The sequence below is a fragment of the Amia ocellicauda genome, chromosome 2, assembly GCF_036373705.1.
Source record: "Amia ocellicauda isolate fAmiCal2 chromosome 2, fAmiCal2.hap1, whole genome shotgun sequence".
NCBI classification, from domain to species: Eukaryota; Metazoa; Chordata; class Actinopteri; order Amiiformes; family Amiidae; genus Amia; species Amia ocellicauda.
In genome coordinates this window covers 17709638-17721675 of record NC_089851.1, presented here as the reverse complement: position 1 = coordinate 17721675, position 12038 = coordinate 17709638, and the positions used below count along the sequence as shown (strand labels likewise).

The 12038-nt window shown below is 37.5% G+C and overlaps 1 protein-coding gene across 3 annotated transcripts in view; it reads left to right on the top strand.

Annotated features, from left to right (window-relative positions):
• Positions 1 to 12038, top strand: part of rb1cc1 (RB1-inducible coiled-coil 1) — a 56501-nt gene that overhangs the window by 16271 nt on the left and 28192 nt on the right. For all 3 annotated transcript variants that reach the window (XM_066719663.1, XM_066719670.1, XM_066719658.1), the window contains exon 8: positions 3109 to 3279. In XM_066719663.1, coding sequence (XP_066575760.1) covers positions 3109 to 3279 — 171 coding nt within the window. The remainder of the gene's footprint in view (positions 1 to 3108; positions 3280 to 12038) is intronic.

Below are 12038 nucleotides of genomic sequence, written 5' to 3'. Positions count from 1 at the left end.
ATTATTACTGGTGAAGAACCAATAGGCTTCCTATAAGCTTAAGCCTATATTATGATGTTTATACGTGCTGACTAATAAAGTTTGTTAAGATTACGATGTCCAGTCACCCTAGTTAGAACACAGGAAACAATACTAACTTAAATCTTCAACAATCAATTAATAGGAAGTGGTAGACGGGAGTCATTAAAATGGCAAGTTAGCCTAATTATAAACAGATCTCTGAAAATAGCTTTCTGAAATAAACTAGGTGCTTCCATCTTTTGTGATCATTTTTTATTTTCTTCATAAAAGTTTCATTTTTGTTTTTTTCTGCACACATACACAATCCATATTTCACCTGGATTCATCTAGTCAGTCTAGTAAATTTTTTTGTTCACTCAATGTAGATATAGTGCAGCTATATATTTTAATCCTTTGTGGTTACTATAATTACTCTGATGCTCAGGCTTTTTGACCTTTCTCTAGATGTCAAAAGGTGACACAATATTCTATAGTGACCAATGCCCAGCACTGTTGTGGTAGAATATTCCACTTTGAATTGTTATTTCAAAAACAGGATTAAAAAGCATTATTTGCGCATTTATTTAAATGTAATTTTTTGATGCATTAAATTCCATTTCCCTGTGCCAATTCTGTGATTTTATTGGGAATTCCTCTGTAATCAGAATTAATTGGAGCTATACTCTTGGGAGTCATGGCTTCAGCTTCATTGCAGCCTCAATCAGGAACTATCTGACAGTTGCTATTAGAGAGGCCCCTGCCCTCTCCTTGTTCTGATACAAACTGAAGACATACAGTACTGTGCAAAAGTTTTAGGTAGGTGTGAAAAAAATGCTGTAAAGTAAGAATTCTTTCAAAAATAGACATGTTAATAGATTATATTTATCAATTATATTATTAATGCAAAGTGAGTGAACAGAAGAAAAATCAACATCAAATCAAAATTTGGTGTGACCACCCTTGCCTTCAAAACAGCATAAATTATTCTACGTACACTTGCACACAGTTTTTGAAGGAACTCGGCAGGTAGTTTGGCCCAAACATCTTGGAGAACTAACCACAGTTCTTCTGTGGATTTAGGCAGCCTTAGTTGCTTCTCTCTCTTCATGTAATCCCAGACAGACTCGATGATGTTGAGATCAGGGCTCTGTGGGGCCAAACCATCACTTCCAGGACTCCTTGTTGTTCTTTACACTGAAGATAGTTCTTAATGACTGTCGCTGTATGTTTGGGGTCATTGTCATGCTGCAGAATAAATTTGGGGCCAATCAGATGCCTCCCTGATGGTATTGCATGATGGATAAGTATCTGCCTGTACTTCTCAGCATTGAGGAGACCATTAATTCTGACCAAATCCCCAACTCCATTTGCAGAAATGCAGCCCCAAACTTGCAAGGAACCTCCACCATGCTTCACTGTTGCCTGCAGACACTCATTCATGTACCGCTCTCCAGCCCTTCAGTGAACAAACTGCCTTCTGCTACAGCCAAATATTTCAAATTTTGACTCATCAATCCAGAGCACCTGCTGCCATTTTTCTGTGTTTTTGTCACTTGGCCTTGTTCCCATGTTGGAGGTATGGCTTTTGGCTGCAAGCCATGAAGGCCATTCTGACCAGACTTCTCCGGACAGTAGATGGGTGTACCAGGGTCCCACTGTTTTCTGCCAATTCTGAGCTGATGGCACTGCTGGACATCTTCTGAAATGTTGCCAGTTTCTTTGTGCTTCTTCAAAAGAGCTTGGACAGCACATCTGGAAACCCCTGTCTGCCTTGACATTTCTGCCTGGGAGAGACCTTGCTGATGCAGTATAACTACCTTGTGTCTTGTTGCTGTGCTCAGTCTTGCCATGGTGTATGACTTTTGACAGTAAACTGTCTTCAGCAACCTCACCTTGTTAGCTGAGTTTGGCTGTTCCTCACCCAGTTTTATTCCTCCTACACAGCTGTTTCTGTTTCAGTTAATGATTGTGTTTCAACCTACATATTGAATTGATGATCATTAGCATCTGTTTGGGATAATTGTTTAATCATACACCTGACTATATGCCTACAAAATCCCTGACTGTGTGCAAGTGTACATAGAAGAATTGATGCTGTTTTGAAGGCAAAGGGTGGTCACACCAAATATTGATTTGATGTAGATTTTTCTTCTGTTCACTCACTTTGCATTTTGTTAATTGATAAATATAATCTATTAACATGTCTATTTTGAAAGCATTCTTACTTAAAAGCATTATTTCCACACCTGCCTAAAACTTTTGCACAGTACTGTATGTTATAGTTATGGCTTTCCCTTAACCTGTTGTCTCTAGTATCATCATCTTGATATTAATCATAGCTCCACAAATTTTACCCACACTAATTTCTGTACTTAAGCCACCGTTATTGTTATGTTGATAATAATTGTGACTTTAGTTACCAATATTTGTATTTGTATAGCTTTTTTCTCCTGGAAAGTAATTGCAATTCTGCACTCCACCCACAAATCTATAGCCATGTTCTATTACTGATTTTTACCATTGATTACGTTGTTTGATTTTTTTTAATGAACATTTGTACTTTTGCACTGATCTTGGTTTCTTACTTTAAATGCATTCATGAAATGTTTCAGAATGTCGATCAAGTGTTATAATTTAATTCTATTTATGTTTTTCTCTATGAGATCTCATAAGAATAGCATTAAAAAATAAAATAATTATTGAATGCACATATGTGGCTATAAAAATATATAAACTATAATAATAAGTCATTTTGTTGTAATTTAAATGATCTTACTAATAGTATTCAGTCAAAAGAACTATGAACGTATGTAGCCTATTTGTAAATGTGTTTTATTTTGGATGAGCAAATAAAAAATAGGTTAGTAAACTAACATTTATTTTGTGTTGTTGTTTGTAGTTCTAAATTCAATACTATTAATCAACAGCAACATTCTTGACTGAATTTAAATAATTATGTATGCCTCAGGAAAAGCGGCTTATTTGTGTAGTTAATAGAACATAGTTACTGCAATAACAGTATTTATTTATTTTTCTTTGTACTGAAATAATAAGTTGTAATGAAATGTTGGAAGTTTAATTTTATGGCATATTTTGTTTGTGTTTCAGCTTGATCCTAGAATCATTCAACCCTTTTTGGCAGAATGTCGGGATACTATTGCCAAGCTGGATAATCAGAACATGAAGGCCATCAAAGGTCTTGAGGACAGACTGTATGCTCTGGACCAGATGATTGCAAGCTGTAAAAAGTTGGTAAATGAACAGAAGGAACTTGCTCAGGTAAAATCAACAAAACACAATACTTGCTACTTTTGATATAGCTATTCATTTGTTAACATACTATACTATGATTGCATATACCATTTTAATCAAGACAATTGACATACATTGATGAGCAGTTACTTTTTACAATTACTTTTTTTTTGTTCAATCAAATTTGTGATCATAGGGTTAAATTCAAACACAGAGAGCATGTGGTGTGTGTAATGAGTATTTGGTCAGTTATAAACTGCAAGAGAGACTTCTCAAATCTAGCTTTGGGATATATATATATATGGACTCGGAAGATGACACTGTAGGTTTTCTGTTTCTTTAGTGTTTATTTTTTGCATTTAGTTAGCTGTGGTACACAAAGCAATGTCGGAGTACTTCAACAAGAAACCAAATTATTGCATTTTAACATGCTGATTACATCTAGTTGAATAATCAGGTTTTTTGAATATTAGGGTATGTTGAACAGACAACCAACATAATGTACTGTAAGGCAACGAGACAATGGGCTGGATTAAATCAAAACTTTGACCCACCCACTAATAGCAAACTAAAAACCTGTACATCATATTGGTTACATTTCTGATTAGAAGAATGTGGCATCTTACTGAAAATGAAAATGCAACAGAGTCTAGTTCTGTAGTTTTCTATTAGCGGGTGGGTCAAAGTCAAATGTTTTGATTTAATCCAGCCCAATGAGAATCCAGGTTAAAATCCAACAAGATATATAATGACAGTGATTCATTTTTTGTTTTTTTATATATATATATATAACACATATACACCGATCAGCCATAACGTCCTGCCTAATATGACCACCTGCCTAATATTGTGTAGCTCCCCCTTTTGCTGCCAAAACAGCCCTGACCAACGTGCATCAATGAGCCTTGGCCGCCCATGACCCTGTCGCCGGTTCACCGCTTTTCCTTTCTTGGACCACTTTTGATAGGTACTGACCACTGCAGACCGGGAACACCCCACAAGAGCTGCAGTTTTGGAGATGCTCTGACCCAGTTGTCTAGCCATCACAATTTGGCGCTTGTCAAAGTCGCTCAGATCCTTACGCTTGCCCATTTTTCCTGCTTCTAACACATCAACTTTGAAGACAAAATGTTCACTTGCTGCCTAATATATCCCACCCACTGACAGGTGCCATGATAACGAGATTATCAGTGTTATTCACTTCACCTGTCAGTGGTCATAATGTTATGGCTGATCGGTGTATACAGTGCATCCGGAAAGTATTCGCAGCGCTTCACTTTTTCCACATTTTGTTATGTTACAGCCTTATTCCAAAATTGATTAAATTCATTATTTTCCTTAAAATTCTACAAACAATACCCCATAATGACAACGTGAAAGAAGTTCGTTTGAAATCTTTGCAAATGTATTAAAAATGAAAAACATAAAAAGCACATGTACATAAGTATTCACAGCCTTTGCCATGACACTCAAAATTGAGCTCAGGTGCATCCTGTTTCCACTGATCATCCTTGAGATGTTTCTACAACTTGATTGGAGTCCACCTGTGGTAAATTTCTTTCTTAAAATCTCTTTGCAGCTCAACATATTCTATGTATTTTGTTTCGTCTCTGTCCCTTTTGTATGCAATACACTATTTTCATTCTCTTGATATTTTTTTTTGCATACTTCTGTTAAACCATTTTGGCCAATGTTTTTTGGTCCTCCATTTGCTAAGTTTTGGTACAAATTTCTCCTGAGCCTCAAGTAGTATATTCTTAAAATATAACCATCCATTTTCAACTGAATCTGTATCCAGTGTGCTCCAGTCTAACTCTTCTAAGTGCCGCCTCATACCTTCAAGGTTTGCTTTTCTGAAATTGTAGACCATTGTTTTAGACTTGGTCCTTGTTTTTGTTTTTTTAAGTATGCCTCAAAGCTAACCATATTGTGATCACAGTTTGCCATTGGTTCTCTAACTAGTGTCCCTCTGACTCTGTCTTGGTCATTTGAAAAGTTCAAGTCAATGCGTGCACTCTCCCTGGTTGGTTCCCTGACAAATTGAGTTAGAAAGCAGTCATTTACCATCTCAACCATTTCAATTTCTGATTCTGTGGTCCCAACTGGGCTTTCCCAGTCTATGTTTGGGAAATTCAAATCCCCCATAATAACAGCAACATCCTTGCTACATGCAGTCCTGATTACATTGTACAATGCAACATCTTTCTGAATATCTGAGTTGGGTGGTTTGTAACACACTCCTACCGCTAATCCTCCGTATCTTTTGTTCAAAAGTTTAACCCACAAAGATTCAGTTTCATTAATGGGATCTAATTTGAGTTCTTCTGCCTCAGTCATTTTTCACATATAATGCTACCCCACCCCATCTTCGATTTTGCCTGTCCCTCCTAAACTGTATGTATCCTTTCAACTTGTATTTATCCCCATCATTTTCTGTAAGCCATGTTTCTGTCACTCCTACAACATCATAGTCACATGCCAGCCCTGTTGCTTCTAGGACTAACATCTTGTTCCTTATACTCCAGGCATTGAAGTACAAATTCTTCAGGACTTTCCTACTAGCAGTTTCCCTTTGTTTTCTTTCCTTAGTGGTACATCTCCAATTGTCAGAGCTCCCGGCCCCCATGGTCCCTAGTTAAATGCATGTCTTAATAGTTACAATATGTCCTATTAATAATAACTAATTATTATTATTAATATTATTATTTTTCATAATTAACAAAATATACTTAATGCATGAAAAATATATAGGCAATGTCTATGTAGGCTATACTTTGGCTGAAGCTATCTTTTCCCAATAGATATTAGTATTCTTGAAAACATCTTGGCATCATAGCAAGTGAGAGACGGCAGTTTCTGGAGAATAGGAGCATTTCTGATTCCAAATGTTTTTTCCTATAAATGTCAGACTTACATTTTTTCACTGACTGTCCAGAAGTAACAATTTATATATAACAATAACAATGTCCACAGTGTACACCTGCTTTTTGTTTTGAAAATCAACTTGGTTATGCTTCAACACGCAATTGAATACATCTGGAGGCTACTATGTGTGTGTGTATATGTGTCTGTATCTATCTAGCTATCTATACACTCACCTAAAGGATTATTAGGAACACCATACTAATACTGTGTTTGACCCCCTTTCGCCTTCAGAACTGCCTTAATTCTACGTGGCATTGATTCAACAAGGTGCTGAAAGCATTCTTTAGAAATGTTGGCCCATATTGATAGGATAGCATCTTGCAGTTGATGGAGATTTGTGGGATGCACATCCAGGGCACGAAGCTCCCGTTCCACCACATCCCAAAGATGCTCTATTGGGTTGAGATCTGGTGACTGTGGTGGCCAGTTTAGTACAGTGAACTCATTGTCATGTTCAAGAAACCAATTTGAAATGATTCGACCTTTGTGACATGGTGCATTATCCTGCTGGAAGTAGCCATCAGAGGATGGGTACATGGTGGTCATAAAGGGATGGACATGGTCAGAAACAATGCTCAGGTAGGCCATGGCATTTAAACGATGCCCAATTGGCACTAAGGGGCCTAAAGTGTGCCAAGAAAACATCCCCCACACCATTACACCACCACCACCAGCCTGCACAGTGGTAACAAGGCATGATGGATCCATGTTCTCATTCTGTTTACGCCAAATTCTGACTCTACCATCTGAATGTCTCAACAGAAATCGAGACTCATCAGACCAGGCAACATTTTCCCAGTCTTCAACTGTCCAATTTTGGTGAGCTTGTGCAAATTGTAGCCTCTTTTTCCTATTTGTAGTGGAGATGAGTGGTACCCGGTGGGGTCTTCTGCTGTTGTAGCCCATCCGCCTCAAGGTTGTACGTGTTGTGGCTTCACAAATGCTTTGCTGCATACCTCGGTTGTAACGAGTGGTTATTTCAGTCAAAGTTGCTCTTCTATCAGCTTGAATCAGTCGGCCCATTCTCCTCTGACCTCTAGCATCAACAAGGCATTTTCGCCCACAGGACTGCCGCATACTGGATGTTTTTCCCTTTTCACACCATTCTTTGTAAACCCTAGAAATGGTTGTGCGTGAAAATCCCAGTAACTGAGCAGATTGTGAAATACTCAGACCGGCCCGTCTGGCACCAACAACCATGCCACGCTCAAAATTGCTTAAATCACCTTTCTTTCCCATTCAGACATTCAGTTTGGAGTTCAGGAGATTGTCTTGACCAGGACCACACCCCTAAATGCATTGAAGCAACTGCCATGTGATTGGTTGGTTAGATAATTGCATTAATGTGAAATTGAACAGGTGTTCCTAATAATCCTTTAGGTGAGTATATATATATATAGAGAGAGATATACACTCACCTAAAGGATTATTAGGAACACCTGTTCAATTTCTCATTAATGCAATTATCTAACCAACCAATCACATGGCAGTTGCTTCAATGCATTTAGGGGTGTGGTCCTGGTCAAGACAATCTCCTGAACTCCAAACTGAATGTCTGAATGGGAAAGAAAGGTGATTTAAGCAATTTTGAGCGTGGCATGGTTGTTGGTGCCAGACAGGCCGGTCTGAGTATTTCACAATCTGCTCAGTTTCTGGGATTTTCACGCACAACCATTTCTAGGGTTTACAAAGAATGGTGTGAAAAGGGAAAAACATCCAGTATGCGGCAGTCCTGTGGGCAAAAATGCCTTGTTGATGCTAGAGGTCAGAGGAGAATGGGCCGACTGATTCAAGCTGATAGAAGAGCAACTTTGACTGAAATAACCACTCGTTACAACCGAGGTATGCAGCAAAGCATTTGTGAAGCCACAACACGTACAACCTTGAGGCGGATGGGCTACAACAGCAGAAGACCCAACACCGGGTACCACTCATCTCCACTACAAATAGGAAAAAGAGGCTACAATTTGCACAAGCTCACCAAAATTGGACAGTTGAAGACTGGAAAAATGTTGCCTGGTCTGATGAGTCTCGATTTCTGTTGAGACATTCAGATGGTAGAGTCAGAATTTGGCGTAAACAGAATGAGAACATGGATCCATCATGCCTTGTTACCACTGTGCAGGCTGGTGGTGGTGGTGTAATGGTGTGGGGGATGTTTTCTTGGCACACTTTAGGCCCCTTAGTGCCAATTGGGCATCGTTTAAATGCCACGGCCTACCTGAGCATTGTTTCTGACCATGTCCATCCCTTTATGACCACCATGTACCCATCCTCTGATGGCTACTTCCAGCAGGATAATGCACCATGTCACAAAGGTCGAATCATTTCAAATTGGTTTCTTGAACATGACAATGAGTTCACTGTACTAAACTGGCCCCCACAGTCACCAGATCTCAACCCAATAGAGCATCTTTGGGATGTGGTGGAACGGGAGCTTCGTGCCCTGGATGTGCATCCCACAAATCTCCATCAACTGCAAGATGCTATCCTATCAATATGGGCCAACATTTCTAAAGAATGCTTTCAGCACCTTGTTGAATCAATGCCACGTAGAATTAAGGCAGTTCTGAAGGCGAAAGGGGGTCAAACACAGTATTAGTATGGTGTTCCTAATAATCCTTTAGGTGAGTGTAGATACATATACAAGCGACTCCTTATAATTGCATATTGGATAATTGCATACTCAATTTTATTGCATAGCAAGCAGCTGTGGTCCCATTTTAAAATGCATTGTTTTTAATGGAAACATGCCTCAATTGCATGCATATAATTTTGATGCATAATTCAGATTAGTGTATAAAGTTACGATGTCCCATTCACAATTTCACAATGCATTTTACACCTGAAAATTGCATAGTGCTTTCCGCTATTCAGTGCGCTTGCATGGGGGTTATTATTACTATCATCATCATCATTGGTAGTAGTAACGTTATTAGTTCCCTGCATAGTCTCTACATGCTGCATGCCTTCTTGGAAGCAGATCATGGTGAGTTTTTGCAATCCCTTGTTCATAAGCTCATGCCAAATAAAGTTCATACTTCAACCACAATCTTTTTTCATACTTAGTAGAAGAGGGGAAACATTAAGTTTACCAGCTATGCACTTTATATTCATTGACAATAGAGTAGCTTGAGTGTTTTTCTTTATAACTCATTAATAATTTATACTTTTTTCTATGAAGACGTGAGATTCATCACTAAATTTGAGGACATATGGCTAGATAGATATGAAATTAAAACAATTAAAATAAAATAGTTTGTTTTGTGAATTCATCTAAGCTATTTTTGGTTGCCTGTATTTTCTTTTGTGCTGCTGAGAAAGGGCATTTACTTTGAACAGTGCATTATTCTGTACTATATAAGGATGATTTATTAAGGTGTTGCTTGCTTTACCAGCAGTTAAATGCTTTCCTATGGATTTCTGACTATTTTTGTGCATTTGGTACCGTAAGCAAAAGGGCCTACAGTTACTGATTTATAATTTTAGACGTGTTGCAACTAACAGCTGCAGCCCACTGTTCACTGTACTGGTGAATCTGATTTAGACGAGTCATATATGCATGTACAGTCATTCCCTTGACTTACGTCATCTCATTGTACATCGTTCCACACTTACGTCAGCAACATTGTACTGAGCAGCGCATGGGAGGGGCCCCAGAGCTTCATTCTGCAGTCATCACTTGAATTGAAATAATCTCTCTGCTCTCCAATACGCTTACGTTATATATATATATAATTAGGTCTGTGAAAACAGTTGAATATGTTGTATATTATACTCTTTAGGCCTTTCCTAGAAAAACGATAGAAAAAACATTTTATAATGTGGTAGTTTGCGGTCAAATCATTAAGATAATAATAAACTCCTTATCTGTAGCAGCAGCACCTAACAACTAGACCCTAATTAAAATGTTATTTTATTAGTAGCACATAGACCTTGGATGTCCAGTGCATTCAGAGGAATATCTCTTGAGTCTATGAGTACGGCACACATGAGCACCAGACTCATTACAACAAGAGACCTTGAAAGGAACGGGTAATACTCACACTTTAGTGACCTCAGGGGATTGGCACTAACATGAAGGGTCATATTAAATTAGTCCTGTTATATTCTCCTGCTCTAAAGTTCCTCCAAAGCTACCAGCAATAGTCATTAGGAAACTTGATCTGGTTGACAGTAGCATAATGATGCAAACCCCTGCCATGGGCACACCTTCAAGAGCTCAATCTGCACTGACCAAGTGTGAATCAAACCCACTATGCCAAGACTGGTCCCACTTTGTCAGGACTTGTACACTTTTTAAAGTTTAGAGTAGTGATATTACTGTTGTAGGCACATATGCACAATTAACTCTTTTATACATCTGAATTTATTTAGACATTGCATGGCAACATTAGTTTTGTATTTGGCATTCTACCTTGGTGACTCCCATTGAAAAAAGTTACCATAGCTCTAAACGAGGTGATACAGTATAATAATCATATATCCATAGTTAACCTTCACAAGAAAGGTGTTATGTGTTCGGAAATTTCAAGAGCAGTTAATGTTTTACCTTTTAGGATGAAGTGCTTAATCAACAGATACAGGGAAAAGTGGTAGCTATCCAAACAAATGTTAGTGAGGCAACAAGAGGAAAACAAAGAAAAGTGAAATTCAATTAATAATCCTTTCCAGCATTCAACTTCTGTCAGTTATACATAACTTTGGGGAACATGTTATTATGGAGTGTGTTTTGGTTTTAGCAAGGAGTTTTTGAGAACTCTGGAGGAATTCAGATAATTTTATCTTTTCTTAAAATCTGAATTAGAACTAAGAAATCAATTTGCTTGAGGGTTCTATAGGTTTCTCATGAAGTAAAAGCATAATACTTTGCATAATAGCATAATAATAGTTTGTCTCCCTAGTATTACCAGTGTGCAAAATAAAGTAATGTCCATATTTTACACATGTAGTTGTGCAGTATTTTAGTTTCTGTGCCTCAGGAAGAGACTCCAATGTAAGGTTTGTAGATTTCTTATTCAATTAAAATTACCATACTCCCATGTTTAACTCTTGGCCTCCAACCTATGTCAGTGTTTTGGGCATGTAATACCACGAGAATGCTGCTGTGTATGTGAAACTATGAAGAAAACACACAGCATATTAATAAAATGGACAGTAACTTGGCCAGGCATTGAATAGGACATTTACCAGACATTAAACTGTTAGAAAACTCTGGAAAATATGTAATCCTGTAAAATATGGAAGAGAATAATGCTTAAACATAAACCATGCAATTTGCCTATATTTTAAGAAATGCTTATTGTTTAAGTTGATCATTCTTGACATTTTCTGTTAATAAGCCATATTCAAGCCAAATGAAACCTTGAAGACTCCATGAGTTTTGTTTGCATCTGTTATGATTATTAATACTATTACTACTACTCAATTTACTTGTCAGACATGTAAGACTTTTACAATATTCTCAACTAACCTGAACCTTAAGTCATTGAAACAAAATATAAATAAACAAATGGTAAAAGAACAGGAGTCCATGTTTCCAGTTCACTCAGTTAGAATCACATGTAAGTGTATGGAAAACATGTAATGGGTATATCTAAAGGCATTATTATGATTTTTTTGTGTCATGTAATATATATTTTTATGAATGTACATTATTCCTGCAGTTTCCAAATCCTGCTAACTGTGCAATGATGTATACTTAGGGATATTTTGAAGTTATGGTAGCGGATGTGAGTTTTAAGAGAACTGTAAAGTAACCAATGTGAAATAAGCAGCTTTCAGAAATGGACGCTTAACAATGTTAAATAAAACTCAAAAGAGGTCTACAGAAAATGTATTAGTGTTGCTGTATGCAGTCC